Source organism: Lampris incognitus, chromosome 16 (genome assembly GCF_029633865.1).
Source record: "Lampris incognitus isolate fLamInc1 chromosome 16, fLamInc1.hap2, whole genome shotgun sequence".
NCBI classification, from domain to species: domain Eukaryota; kingdom Metazoa; phylum Chordata; class Actinopteri; order Lampriformes; family Lampridae; genus Lampris; species Lampris incognitus.
Window position 1 is genome coordinate 1,392,332 of NC_079226.1, and position 15,738 is coordinate 1,408,069.

Below are 15,738 nucleotides of genomic sequence, written 5' to 3' on the forward strand. Positions count from 1 at the left end.
TGATACATTTTGTTTTCTTGTTTAGTGATACATTTTGTTCTCGTTTAGTGATATGTTTTGTTCTCTCGTTTAGTGATATATTGTTCTCTCGTTTATTGATATATTTTGTTCTCTCGTTTAGTGATATATTTTGTTCTCTCGTTTATGTTTATTCTCTTGTTTAGTGACATATTTTGTTTTCATTTAGTGATATATTTTGTTCTCATTTAGTGATATATTTTGTTCTCTTGTTTAGTGACATATTTTGTTTTAATTTAGTGATATATTTTGTTCTCTTGTTTAGTGATACATTTTGTTCTCTTGTTTAGTGACATATTTTGTTTTCATTTAGTGATATATTTTGTTCTCTTGTTTAGTGATATATTTTGTTCTCTTGTTTAGTGATATATTTTGTTCTCTCGTTCAGTGATATATTTTGTGTTGAAGTTGCGTATGCGTGGGTTGTACTACCTAATTTCAATACCATAATAGGCCGTAATAGGACTGCCCTTAACAAACGCTCAGTTACTATTCATTTTGAGACGTGATGTATGCATCAACAACATTGAATACACTTTTTAATAATAATGATGGATTACATTTATATATCCACACACCGACAGTGCTTCACATTGAATGGGGGAAACTCTCCTCAACCACCCATTTTTTAAACGCTATCTTACTTTACACAGATAGCAAAACAAATGCCTGCCATGGAGGTTACAGTTGGATCACACTTTAGCAGGTATGGTTACTTGTATAGCCAGGTTGAGTTGCACACATGAATTGTGCCGTGTGATGGTCACTCTGCTCCATCTAGTCACACCATAGTTGACAGGAATCTAAACCAGAATCTTCTCATGGTGATTTTGTTAAACTAGTGGATGGCAACTGGAATTATCGGTCAATGTTTTTAAAATTCAGTAAATGGTGGAACATTGTTAGCTATTGCAGCCTGAGTATAAAGAGCTGATATTTCATCTATATGAAGGCAGAACAGAAGAAGGTGACAAAAAGCATCAACATGTTAGTGAGCTACATCACTGCTCAGTCAGGTCCACCTGTCAAAGGAAACACACATTTCTGAGAGAAACAAGACTCAACACCCATGCTGTGTGTGGCTGGTAGTATTTTGTTCAAGTCCACTATGTTGTTCAGTCATTTTTCACCTTAATTCAAAATGTTCTACTAGTTTCCAGGACTGAGCAGAAGTCCACTAAAGGGGCCACATACGACCAAATGGATGGATTCAGATTTGTCTGAAGACACTTCAGAGGTTGACAGACTGAAGAGGCAGGGTCACAAATCAACAGTCAGCAGGGTCAGAGTACACTGGGATGATGAGCAGGGCATTATGGGTAAACTATAGTGTATTATGGGATGTAAAACAGGGGACTGTGGGCAGGGTAGAGTGTAGTGAAGAGAATGGTATTGTGGGTAATTGTACCTGTGGGTAGAGGGAGAAGGTCTCAGAGAAGCGGAATGAGTTGGGATCATCCTTGTGATAGTCTCCAAACTTCTGACACTAGAGAGAGATAGACAGCCAGAGAGAGAGGCAATGAGAGGCAAGAGAAAGATACAGAGAGAGAGACAGACAGACAAGAGTTTGAGAGAGACAGAGAGACAGGCTGAGAGAGAGGGAGAGAGAGAAAGAAAGACAGACAGACAGACAGACAGACAGACAGACAGACAGACAGACAGACAGACAGACAGACAGACAGACAGACAGAGAAAGATCGATAAACAGGCAGAGAGAGACAGGCAGAGCAAGAGAGAGAGAGACAGGATGACAGCAGGTTTAGTTGTTTCTACATCGTAAGTGTGAAGAGTAACACTATACAGGGCTGTGGGTTCCATCAATAAAGAACGAGACACCGAACAACCTGATTACCCCCCCCCTTTTCCCCCAATTGTACCTGGTTAATTACCCCACTCTTCTAAGCCGTCCCAGTCGCTGTTCCACCCCCTCTGCCAATCCGGGGAGGGCTGCAGACTACCACGTCTCCTCCCATACATGTGGAGTCACCAGCCGCTTCTTTTCACCTGACAGTGAGGAGTTTCACCAGGAGGACGTAACACGTGGGAGGATCACGCTATTACCCCAGTTCCCCCTCCCCCGAACAGGCGTCCCGACCGACCAGAGGAGGCGCTAGTGCAGCGACCAGGACACATACCCACATCTGGCTTCCCACACACACAGACACAGCCAATGGTGTGTAGGGGCACCCAACCAAGCCTGAGGTAACACGGAGATTCGAACCGGAGATCCCTGAGATGGTATGCAACAGAATAGAACGCTACGTCACCCGGACACCAACCTAATGACTTTTGTCTGTCTATATGGCTCCCTCCCTGTCTGTCTTACCAGTCTGATAAGATGTATCTCTGCCTTACCAGGCTGATTTCCTGTCTGTCTTACCAGTCTAATTTCCTGTCTGTCTTACCACTCTGATTAGCTGTCTGTCTTACCAGTCTGATTTCCTGTCTGTCTTTACCAATCTGACCAGCTGTCTGCCTGTCATACCAGTCTGATCAGTTGCGTCTTACAAGTCTGATCAGCTCTCTGTCTGTCTTACCAGTCTGATAAGATGTATCTCTGCCTTACCAGTCTGATTTCCTGTCTGTCTTACCAGTCTGATTAGCTGTCTGTCTTACCAGTCTGATTAGGTATGTGTCTTACCAGTCTGATAAGATCAATCTTGTCCTTAATGTGCAGAAGACGAAGGAGCTGATTGTGGACTTCAGCAGGTCTAGAAGCTGCAGCCACTCCCCCATACACATCAATGGGGTGGAAGTGGAGCGTGTTTCCAGCTTAAAATTCCCTGGAGTCCACATCAGCGAGGACCTTTCGTGGACATTGAACACCCAGGCCCTTGTGAAAAAGGCCCAACAACACCTGCATTTCCTGAGGAGGCTGAGGAGCGCCCGTCTATCCCCCAAAACTCTCACCAACTTCTACCACTGCACCATAGAGAGCATCCTGACCATCTGCATCTCAGTGTGGTACGGCAACTGCACCTCAGTAGACCAGAAAGCTCTGCAGCGGGTCGTCAAGGCGGCCCAGCAGATCACCGGTACCCAGCTCCCAGCCATACAAGACATTTATCACAAACGCTGCCTTCGAAGGGGTCTGGGCATCAGCAGAGATCCCACCCACCCCAACCATGGACTGTTCTCCCCCCTGCCCTCTGGGAGGCGCTACAGGAGCTTCAGAGCCCACACTACCAGGCTCAAAAACAGCTTCTTTCCCCAAGCTGTTGCCCACCCGAACCTGGCTACCCACTGAATGTCTGTAGATATTTTTAAATATCTTGTACTCCAGCTCTTTCTCTTTTTTTTACTTATTTTAGCTTTTGGTCTTCATGTGTGTGTATCTTGTACTGTGTTTGCTGTGTTTGTCTGTGTCTGTCTTGCACTGTTTGGTGAAGCCACAGCCCTCATTTCATTTTTAACATGTGCCTGCACATTGTTTTTAATGACAATAAAATTAATTGAATTGAAGATGCATCTCTGCCTTACCAGTCTGAGTTCCTGTCTGTCTTACCAATCAGATTAGCTGTCTGTCTTACCAGTCAGATAAGACGTATTTCTGCCTTATCAGTCTGAGTTCCTGTCTGTCTTACAAGTCTGACCAGCTGTCTGTCTTACCAGTCTGACCAGCTGTCTCTATTACCAATCTGACCAGCTGTCTGTCTTATCAGTCAGATTAGCTGTCTGTCTCTTACCAGTCTGATTTCCTGTCTGTCTTACCAGTCTGATTAGCTGTCTGTCTTATCAGTCTGGGTAGTTGTCTGTCTTACCAGTCTGATTTCCTGTCTGTCTTATCAGTCTGAGTAGCTGTCTATCTGTCTTACCAGTCTGATTTCCTGTCTGTCTTACCAGTCTGAGTAGCTGTCTGTCTGTCTTACCAGTCTGATTTCCTGTCTGTCTTACCAGTCTGACTAGCTGCCTGTCTTACCAGTCTGACCAGTTGTCTGTCTTACCAGTCTGACCAGTTGTCTGTCTTACAAGTCTGACCAGCTGTCTGTCTTACCAGTCTGATAAGATGTATCTCTGCCTTACCAGTCTGTGTTCCTGTCTATCTTACCAATCAGATTTCCTGTCTGTCTTACAAGTCTGACCAGCTGTCTGTATTACCAATCTGACCAGCTGTCTGTCTCTTACCAGTCTGATTTCCTGTCTGTCTTACCAGTGTGATTAGCTGTCTGTCTTACCAGTCTGATTAGCTGTCTGTCTTACCACTCTGACCAGTCGTCTGTCTTCACCAGTCTGACCAGCTGTCTGTCTTACCAGTCTGATTTCCTGTCTGTCTTACCAGACTGACCAGTTCTCTGTCTTACCAGTCTGATTTCCTGTCTGTCTTACCAGTCTGATTAGCTGTCTGTCTTACCAGTCTGACCAGTTGTCTGTCTTACCAGTCTGATTAGCTGTCTGTCTTCACCAGTCTGACCAGCTGTCTGTCTTACCAGTCTTACCAGTCTGACCAGTTATCTGTCTTACCAGTCTGATAAGATGTATCTCTGCCTTACCAATCTGAGTTCCTGTCTGTCTCACCAATCAGATTTCCTGTCTGTCTTACAAGTCTGACCAGCTGTCTGTCTTATCAGTCTGATTAGCTGTCTGTCTCTTACCAGTCTGATTTCCTGTCTGTCTTACCAGACTGATTAGCTGTCTGTCTTACCAGTCTGATTAGCTGTCTGTCTTACCAGTCTGACCAGTTGTCTGTCTTACCAGTCTGATTAGCTGTCTGTCTTACCAGTCTGATTTCCTGTCTGTCTTATCAGTCTGAGTAGCTGTCTGTCTGTCTTACCAGTCTTACCAGTCTGACCAGTTGTCTGTCTTACCAGTCTGATAAGATGTATCTCTGCCTTACCAGTCTGAGTTCCTGTCTATCTTATCAATCAGATTTCCTGTCTGTCTTACAAGTCTGACCAGCTGTCTGTATTACCAATCTGACCAGCTGTCTGTCTTATCAGTCTGATTAGCTGTCTGTCTCTTACCAGTCTGATTTCCTGTCTGTCTTACCAGTCTGACCAGTTGTCTGTCTTACCAGTCTGATTAGCTGTCTGTCTTACCAGTCTGACCAGTTGTCTGTCTTACCAGTCTGATTAGCTGTCTGTCTTACCAGTCTGACCAGTTGTCTGTCTTACCAGTCTGATTAGCTGTCTGTCTCTTACCAGTCTGATTTCCTGTCTGTCTTACCAGTCTGATTAGCTGTCTGTCTCTTACCAGTCTGATTTCCTGTCTGTCTTACCAGTCTGATTAGCTGTCTGTCTCTTACCAGTCTGATTTCCTGTCTGTCTTACCAGACTGATTGGCTGTCTGTCTTACCAGTCTGACCAGTTGTCTGTCTTACCAGTCTGATTTCCTGTCTGTCTTACCAGTCTGACCAGCTGTCTGTCTTACCAGTCTGATTTCCTGTCTGTCTTATCAGTCTGAGTAGCCGTCTGTCTGTCTTACCAGTCTTACCAGTCTGACCAGTTGTCTGTCTTACCAGTCTGACCAGCTGTCTGTCTTACCAGTCTGATAAGATGTATCTATGCCTTACCAGTCTGAGTTCCTGTCTGTCTCACCAATCAGATTTCCTGTCTGTCTTACAAGTCTGACCAGCTGTCTGTATTACCAATCTGACCAGCTGTCTGTCTTATCAGTCTGATTAGCTGTCTGTCTTCACCAGTCTGACCAGCCGTCCGTCTTACCAGTCTGAGTAGCTGTCTGTCTGTCTTACCAGTCTGATTTCCTGTCTGTCTTATCAGTCTGAGTAGCTGTCTGTCTGTCTTACCAGTCTGACCAGTTGTCTGTCTTACCAGTCTGACCAGTTGTCTGTCTTACAAGTCTGACCAGCTGTCTGTCTTACCAGTCTGATAAGATGTACACTACCGTTCAAAAGTTTGGGATCACCCAAACAATTTCGTGTTTTCCATGAAAAGTCACACTTATTCACCACCATATGTTGTGAAATGAATAGAAAATAGAGTCAAGACATTGACAAGGTTAGAAATAATGATTTGTATTTGAAATAAGATTTTTTTACATCAAACTTTGCTTTCGTCAAAGAATCCTCCATTTGCAGCAATTACAGCATTGCAGACCTTTGGCATTCTAGCTGTTAATTTGTTGAGGTAATCTGGAGAAATTGCACCCCACGCTTCCAGAAGCAGCTCCCACAAGTTGGATTGGTTGGATGGGCACTTTTTTGAGCAGATTGAGTTTCTGGAGCATCACATTTGTGGGGTCAATTAAACGCTCAAAATGGCCAGAAAAAGAGAACTTTCATCTGAAACTCGACAGTCTATTCTTGTTCTTAGAAATGAAGGCTATTCCATGCGAGAAATTGCTAAGAAATTGAAGATTTCCTACACCTGTGTATACTACTCCCTTCAGAGGACAGCACAAACAGGCTCTAACAGGTACTATTTAATGAAGATGCCAGTTGGGGACCTGTGAGGCGTCTGTTTCTCAAACTAGAGACTCTAATGTACTTATCTTCTTGCTCAGTTGTGCAACGCGGCCTCCCACTTCTTTTTCTACTCTGGTTAGAGCCTGTTTGTGCTGTCCTCTGAAGGGAGTAGTACACACCGGTGTAGGAAATCTTCAATTTCTTAGCAATTTCTCGCATGGAATAGCCTTCATTTCTAAGAACAAGAATAGACTGTCGAGTTTCAGATGAAAGTTCTCTTTTTCTGGCCATTTTGAGCGTTTAATTGACCCCACAAATGTGATGCTCCAGAAACTCAATCTGCTCAAAGAAGTGCCCATCCAACCAATCCAACTTGTGGGAGCTGCTTCTGGAAGCGTGGGGTGCAATTTCTCCAGATTACCTCAACAAATTAACAGCTAGAATGCCAAAGGTCTGCAATGCTGTAATTGCTGCAAATGGAGGATTCTTTGACGAAAGCAAAGTTTGATGTAAAAAAAATCTTATTTCAAATACAAATCATTATTTCTAACCTTGTCAATGTCTTGACTCTATTTTCTATTCATTTCACAACATATGGTGGTGAATAAGTGTGACTTTTCATGGAAAACACGAAATTGTTTGGGTGATCCCAAACTTTTGAACGGTAGTGTATCTCTGCCTTACCAGTCTGAGTTCCTGTCTGTCTCACCAATCAGATTTCCTGTCTGTCTTACAAGTCTGACCAGCTGTCTGTATTACCAATGTGACCAGCTGTCTGTCTTATCAGTCTGATTAGCTGTCTGTCTCTTACCAGTCTGATTTCCTGTCTGTCTTACCAGTCTGACCAGTTGTCTGTCTTACCAGTCTGATTAGCTGTCTGTCTTCACCCGTCTGACCAGCTGTCTGTCTTACCAGTCTGATTTCCTGTCTGTCTTACCAGTCTGACCAGCTGTCTGCCTGTGTTACTAGTCTGATCAGCTGTCTGTCTTATAAGTCTGATCAGCTGTCTGCCTGTCTTACAAGTCTGATCACCTGTCTGTCTTACCAGCCTGGCCAGTTGTCTGTCTTACCAGTCTGATTAGCCGTCTGTCTGTCTTACCAGTCTGATTAGCTGCCTGTCCAGCCATCTGAGGACGTCGGGTCCCTCGTCTGTCTCCGCTCTGTAAACTGCCAGCCTCGCCATCAAAATGGCCGCTGCCTCTTGGTCGAAAGAAGCAGCAATGCTTTGGATCTGGGTCTGCGCGTCAGCCCAGCTAAGGATGGGAGGAAAAGAAGAGAAGAGGAGGAGACTGTAAGAGATGAAGACAGTGACCAAGCAGTAAGTGACTGGGTTTCAGATCAGGTCATGCTGTGACGTTCTGAAAGAGAAGCGATGACGCTACGAAAAATAATGTAAAGGACTGAGAAACAGATTTTTTTTAACTAAAAAGGAATAAAATTTTATGTTAACAGAACTCAGATGTAAAAAATACACCATAAACTATTCATAATACTATCTACTACTACTACTACCACTATCTACTACTACCACTTTTGGCTGCTCCCGTTAGGGGGCGTCACAGCAGCTCATTCTCTTCCTGTCCTCTGCATCTTCCTCTGTCTCACCAGCCACCTGCATGTCTTCCCTCACCACCTCCATAAACCTCCTCTTTGGCCTTCCTCTTCTCCTCTCCCCTGGCAGCTCCATATTCAGCATCCTTCTCCCAGTATACCCAGCATCTCTCCTCCACACATGTCCACACCATCTCAATCTTGTCTCTCTTGCTTTGTCTCCAAACCGTCCAACCTGAGCGGTCCCTCTAATATACTCGTTCCTAATCCTGTCCTTCTTCATCACTCCCAGTGAAAATCTTATCATCTTCATCTCTGCCACCTCCAGCTCCTCCTCCTGTCTTTTCATCAGTGCCACCGTCTCCAAACCATACAACATAGCTGGTCTCACTACCATCTTGTAAACCTTCCCTTCAACTCTTGCTGGTACCCTTCTGTCACACATCACTCCTGACACTCTTCTCCACCCACTCCACCCTGCCTGCACTCTCTTCTTCACCTCTCTTCTGCACTCCCCGTTACTTTGGACAGTTGACCCCAAGTATTTAAACTCATACACCTTTGTCACCTCCACTCCTTGCATCCTCACCATTCCACTGTCCTCTCTCTCATTCACGCATAGGTATTCTGTCTTGCTCCTACTGACTTTCATTCCTCTTCTCTCCAGTGCATACCTCCACCTCTCCAGGCTCTCCTCAACCTGCACCCTACTCTCGCTACAGATCACAATGTCATCCGCAAACATCATCGTCCACGGAGACTCCTGCCTGATCTCGTCCGTCAACCTGTCCATCACCATTGCAAACAAGAAAGGGCTCAGAGCCGATCCTTGATGTAATCCCACCTCCACCTTGAACCCATCTGTCATTCCAACCACACACCTCACCACTGTCCCACCTCCCTCATACATATCCTGCACCACTCCTACATACTTCTCTGCCACTCCTGACTTCCTCATACAATACCACACCTCCTCTCTCGGCACCCTGTCATAAGCTTTCTCTAAATCTACAAAGACACAATGTAACTCCTTCTGGCCTCCTCTATACTTCTCCATCAACATTCTCAAAGCAAACATCACATCTGTGGTGCTCTTTCATGGCATGAAACCGTACTGCTGCTCGCTGATCATCACCTCTCCTCTTAACCTAGCTTCTATTACTCTTTCCCATATCTTCATGCTGTGGCTGTTCAACTTTATACCTCTGTAGTTGCTGCAGTTCTGCACATCACCCTTGTTCTTGAAAATCAGTACCAGCATGCACGGGTGGGCGACATATCAAATATACTCGATGTATCGTGGCTAGCTCTACGTGCGATGTATTAAATGCCTATATCGCCAACATTGAGTACAAATGGTCTAGTATTTTTATAAGCCTCCGTCATGAGACTCGCTCTCCCTTATGGCACTTTCCCATACACACACACACACTTGCCCTCCTATCCCCCAACCAGACCAATCTCCTGGGTAAGTGTGTGTGATGTGGGTGAGGTGTGTATTGAATCTGGAGTAACAGGGGAAGGGTAGTCGGGACAGAGTGAAAGAAGTGAAATACCAAAGCGAGTTTAACGTGAAGTTAAAGTACACTCTTGTTTCTCTTCAGATGGTATATATCATACGTTAAGTTAAACGTGTCGAGTAATTTTTATACAGTCTGTGGTCGAGTTTGGAAACGGTAATGGAAGATGGAGGCGGACGAATTAGTTCCGAAAAGAAACCGCACCGGATCCATCATCTGGCCGTGGTTTGGGTATTACAAGGAAGATGTTGAACAAACAATGGTCATCTGCAAAATATGCAGCAAATCTATTGCCACAATAGGTAGCAGTACCATGAATCTGTTTCACCATGTGAAATGCCCCCCACTACAAGACGAAGAATGCCTGAAACTCCACGTCCACATCAACAACCACGCCACAGCAAATAGAACCAGGCCACAAGCAAATGACTTTGGCTGCTTCGTTTTCCAAATCAGTGCTATACGACAAAAAATTCCAAAATGGAAAGAAATCACGGCTGCAGTAACACATTACATCGCCAAAGACATGGCACCAGTTAGTGTAGTGAGAAGCCTGGATTCAGAAAACTCATTGATACAAAGTATGTATTGCCTAGTCGCACATTGTTTGCTGAGAAAGCTCTAGCAGAGTTATACATTTCAGTGAGAGAAAGGTTGGCCCACCAGCTACCAAATGTGACCCACTTCTCCACAACTACCGACTTGTGGTCCAGCAGAACATGTGAGCCGTATCTGAGTTTCACTGTACACTACATTGCCCACGGGCAGTTGAAGAGTTCGTGCCTTCCAACGAGTTTTTTTTTCCCGGGGGACCGTACAGGTGAGATAATCGCACAAGAGTTGCAAGATGCGCTCATGTCAAGGAACTTAACGGAAGCTTGCCAAGTGCGCATCACCACCGATAACAATGATAATAATAATAATAATAATGCATTTTATTTGTGGGCGCCTTTCAAAACACTCAAGGACACCCTACACAACACAGTAAAAAAAAACAAAAAAAAAACAAGCAGCACTGTATCAGACAGCATAAAATCAAAACAAATAAGGGTAGACAATAAAAAGTTAACACAACAGATAAGTATAAAATCACCATCTGTACAAAACTCAATGAAGTGTGTATCAGACTGAATATGCCAGTTTGAAAAGGTGCGTTTTGAGATGGGATTTGAAGATTGAAAGAGAGTCAATGTTGCAAATGTCTTGTGGGAGAGAGTTCCACAGGCAGGGAGCAGAACGACTGAAGGCTCTAGACCCCATGGTAGTCAAGTGGGCTGATGGTGTAGTGAGTTGGAGAGCAGAAGAGGATCTGAGAGTGCAGGAGGGCGTGGGGATATAAAGGAGTTCGGAAGGATATGAAGGAGCTAAGTTATTAAGGGCCTTAAAGGTGAAGAGCAGGATCTTGAAGTCAATATGGTATTTAACAGGGAGCCAGTGGAGCTGCTGAAGAACAGGAGTGATATGATCTATGGAAGGAGTTCTGGTACTGATAAGGGCAGCTGAATTCTGGACCAACTGAAGTTTATGAAGACACTTGAGGAGAATTACAAAGAGGATAGAATTACAGTATTCGATACGGGATGTAACCAGGGTGTGAGTGAGTATGGCTGTGTTTTTAGGTGTAAGTGACGTCCGAAGACGATTAATATTACGTAGGTGGAAGTATGCAGACCAAGTAGCATTGTTGATGTGAGCTTCAAAAGATAATGTGCTGTCCAGGATGACACCCAGACTCTTAACCTGAGGCGATGGGGGAACTATAGAATTGTCAATAGTAAGAGAAAAACTATCACTTTTGGCCAAAGTAGATTCAGTGCCAACTAAAAGGACCTCAGTTTTATCACTATTAAGTCTGAGGAAATGGTATGAAAACCATGATTTAATTTCTAGTAAGCAGTCAGAAAGGGAAGTGAACCCAGCCACTGAGGATGCACAAGCCAGTGCATCCTTAGTGCCGGTCCCAAGCCCGGACAAATGGGGAGGGTTGCGTCAGGAAGGGCATCCGGTGTAAAATCTTTGCCAAATCAAATATGCGGATCATAAAGAAGACTTACATACCGGATCGGTCGAGGCCCGGGTTACCAACGACCGCCACCGGTACTGTTAACCAGCAGGGTGTCGGTGGAAACTATGCTACTGTTGGGCGAAGGAGAAGGAGAGGGGGAAAGCATGTCCAGAGGCAGCTAGAGAGGAGGAAGGGGAGGCATGTGAAGGTGAGAGTTGGAACTTTGAATGTTGGCACTATGACTGGTAAAGGGAGAGAGCTGGGTGACATGATGGAAAGAAGAAAGGTAGGCATACTGTGTGTACAAGAGACCAGGTGGAAGGGGAGTAAGGCCAGGAGTATCGGAGGTGGGTTCAAACTCTTCTACCATGGTGTGAATGGGAGGAGTAATGGGGTAGGGGTAATTCTGAAGGAAGAGTATGTCAAGAGCATGCTGGAGGTGAAGGGAGTGTCAGACAGAGTGATGAGTATGAAGCTGGAAATTGAAGGTTTATTGCTGAATGTTATCAGCGCATATGCCCCACAAGTTGGGTGTGAGATGGATGAAAAAGAAGAATTCTGGAATGAGTTGGACGACATGGTGGAGAGGGTACCCAAGGAGGAGAGAGTGGTGATTGGAGCGGACTTCAATGGACATGTTGGTGAAGGGAACAGAGGTGATGAGGAGGTGATGGGAAGGTATGGAGTCAAGAAGAGAAATGTGGAAGGACAGATGGTGGTCGATTTTGCGAAAAGGATGGAAATGGCTGTGGTGAATACATATTTCAAGAAGAGGGAGGAACACAGGGTGACGTACAAGAGTGGAGGAAAGTGCACACAGGTGGACTATATCTTATGTAGAAGGCGCCATCTAAAAGGGACTGGAGACTGCAAGGTGGTGACAGGGGAGAGCGTAGCTAGGCAGCATCGGATGGTGATCTGTAGGATGACTTTGGAGACCAAGAAGAGGAAGCGAGTGAAGACACAGCCGAAGATCAAATGGTGGAAGTTGAAGAAGGAAGACTGTTGTGTGGAGTTCAGGCAGGAGTTAAGACAGGCACTGGGTGGTAGTGAAGAGTTGCCAGATGGCTGGAAAACCACTGCAGAAATAGTGAGGGAGACAGCTAGGAAGGTACTTGGTGTGTCATCAGGACAGAGGAAGGAAGACAAGGAGACTTGGTGGTGGAATGTGGAAGTACAGCAAATTATACAGAGGAAAAGGTTGGCAAAGAAGAAGTGGGATAGTCAGAGAGATGAAGAAAGTAGACAGGAGTACAAGGAGATGAGACATAATGTGAAGAGAGAGGTGGCAAAGGCAAAGGAAAAGGCGTATGGTGAGTTGTATGACAGATTAGACACTAAGGAAGGAGAAAAGGACTTGTACTGATTGGCTAGACAGAGGAACCAAGCTGCAAAGGATGTGCAGCAAGTTAGGGTGATCAAGGATAGAGATGGAAATGTGCTGACAAGCGAGGAGAGTGTGCTAAGAAGGTGGAAGGAATACTTTGAGGGGCTGATGAATGAAGAAAATGAGAGAGAGAGAGAGAGAGAGAGAGAGAGAGAGAGAGAAGGTTGGATGATGTAGGGATAGTGAATCAGGAAGTTCAGCGGATTAGTAAGGAGGAAGTGAGGGCAGCTATGAAGAGGATGAAGAATGGAAAGGCAGTTGGTCCTGATGACATACCTTTGGAGGCATGGAGATGTTTAGGAGAGATGGCAGTGGAGTTTTTAACTAGATTGTTTAACACAATCCTGGAAAGTGAGAGGATGCCTGAGGAGTGGAGAAGAAGCATACTGGTACCGATTTTCAAGAACAAGGGCGATGTGCAGAACTGTAACAACTACAGAGGTATAAAGTTGATCAGCCACAGCATGAAGATATGGGAAAGAGTAATAGAAGCTAGGTTAAGAGGAGAGGTGATGATCAGCGAGCAACAGTATGGTTTCATGCCATGAAAGAGCACCACAGATGCGATGTTTGCTTTGAGAATGTTGATTGAGAAGTATAGAGAAGGCCAGAAAGAGTTGCATTGTGTCTTTGTAGATTTAGAGAAAGTTTATGACAGAGTGCCGAGAGAGGAGGTGTGGTATTGTATGAGGAAGTCAGGAGTTGCAGAGAAGTATGTAGGAGTGGTGCAGGATACGTATGAGGGAAGTGTGACAATGGTGAGGTGTGCGATTGGAATGACAGATGGGTTCAAGGTGGAGGTGGGATTACATCAAGGATCGGCTCTTAGCCCTTTCTTGTTTGCAATGGTGATGGACAGGTTGACGGACAAGATCAGGCAGGAGTCTCCATAGACGATGATGTTCGCGGATGACATAGTGATCTGTAGCGAGAGTAGGGTGCAGGTTGAGGAGAGCCTGGAGAGGTGGAGGTATGCACTGGAGAGAAGAGGAATGAAGGTCAGTAGGAGCAAGACGGAATACCTATGCGTGAATGAGAGAGAGGACAGTGGAATGGTCAGGATGCAAGGAGTGGAGGTGACAAAGGCATTTGAGTTTAAATACTTGGGGTCAACTGTCCAAAGTAACGGGGAGTGCAGTAGAGAGGTGAAAAAGAGAGTGCAGGCAGGTTGGAGTGCGTGGAGAAGTGTGTCAGGAGTGATTTGCGACAGAAGGGTATCAGCAAGAGTTAAAGGGAAAGTTTACAAGATGGTTGTGAGACCAGCTATGTTATATGGTTTGGAGACAGTGGCACTGACGAAAAGACAGGAGGCGGAGCTGGAGGTGGCAGAGTTGAAGATGCTAAGATTTTCACTGGGAGTAACGAAGAAGGACAGGATTAGGAATGATTATATTAGAGGGACCGCTCAGGTTGGACGGTTTGGAGACAAAGCAAGAGAGGCAAGATTGAGATGGCTTGGACATGTGTGGAGGAGAGATGCTGAGTATATTGGGAGAAGGATTCTGAATATGGAGCTGCCAGGGAAGAGGAGAAGAGGAAGGCCAAAGAGGAGGTTTATGGATGTGGTGAGGGAAGACATGCAGGTGGCTGGTGTGACAGAGGAAGACGCAGAAGACAGGAAGAAATGGAAACGGATGATCCGCTGTGGCGACCCCTAACGGGAGCAGCCGAAAGTAGTAGTAGTAGTCAGAAAGGAAAGTGGGCGGAAGAGTGGAGGTAGATTTGGTGGGTAGATAAAGCTGGGTGTCATCCACATAGCAGTGAAATTGAATGCCAAATTGCCTGAAAATGTGGCCAAGAGATAATAAGTAAATAATAACTAGGAGGGGTCCCAATACAGAGCCATGGGGAACACCGGTAGTAAAAGAAAAGGACTGTGATCTCAAACTTTTACGTTGGACAAACTGAGTGCAGCCAGGGAGATATGATCTAAATCAGTCAAGGGGGGTGTCAGTTATTCCAATGGAAGCTAATCTTTCTAGGAGGATGTTGTGTGAGATGGTATCAAAGGCTGCACTCAGATCAAGGAGGACAAGTATGGTTAAGAGCCCAGAGTCAGCTGCCAGCAGCTGCCATCAAATCATTAGTGATTTTCACCAAGGCTGTCTCCATACTGTGAATGGAGCGAAAACTAGACTGGAATTATTCAAACAGATTGTTGTTAGTAAAGTGAGCGTGTACCTGAGATGCGACTGTTCTTTCAAGTGTTTTAGAAAGAAATGGTAAATTTGAGATTGGGCGAAAATTATTCAAATTGTTGGGGTCTGCACCAGGTTTCTTGAGTATTGGAGTTATTGCAGCTGTTTTGAGAGATGAGGGAACAAGACCAGAGGTAAGGGAGGAATGTATGACATCAGTTATTAAAGAGGATAGAGAAGGTAGACAGGCTTTTACTAAATGAGTAGGAAGGGGGTCTAACTGACAGGTAGATGATTTGGACTTGCGAATAAGACCAGATATTTTTGCAACAGTTGGGAGTTTAAAACTAGATAGTGAAGAACAGAGGGGAACATAGGAGGGTGAATAAGATTAACTGTATGCAGTATTGTTCGACAAGGTCAATTGCTGATGAATATTTTCAATTTTGGTATTAAAAAAGGTCATGGAGGTGTTACATTGAGCAACTGAAAACAGGTGAGGTGCGAGAGTGTCTGATGGCCTCAAAATATTGTTGCACAAATGGGTGAATGGACTAGAGTTACGCTAAAAATCTGGAGGAAAATAAAACTGTCATTTGGATTGCCTAAAGTAATTTCTGCACTAACTAGTATCGGATTTATAAAGGATTTTGTACCCTCCCATATAGACGCAGGTTTTAGAAAATGGTCAGAACATGGTTTCAGTAATCTACACCAACTTCACAAGGATGGCATCCTTAAATCATTTGAACAGCTGA

At 44.8% G+C, this 15,738-nt stretch overlaps 1 protein-coding gene across 1 annotated transcript in view; it reads right to left on the reverse strand.

The window, feature by feature from the left end:
• The window catches only part of sec23a (Sec23 homolog A, coat complex II component), a 108,226-nt gene that overhangs the window by 20,630 nt on the left and 71,858 nt on the right, over positions 1-15,738 (reverse strand). The window contains exons 14-15 of the mRNA XM_056295864.1: positions 7,479-7,632; positions 1,427-1,504 (exon numbers count right to left, since the gene is read on the reverse strand). Of these exons, the coding sequence (XP_056151839.1) occupies positions 1,427-1,504; positions 7,479-7,632 (232 nt within the window). The remainder of the gene's footprint in view (positions 1-1,426; positions 1,505-7,478; positions 7,633-15,738) is intronic.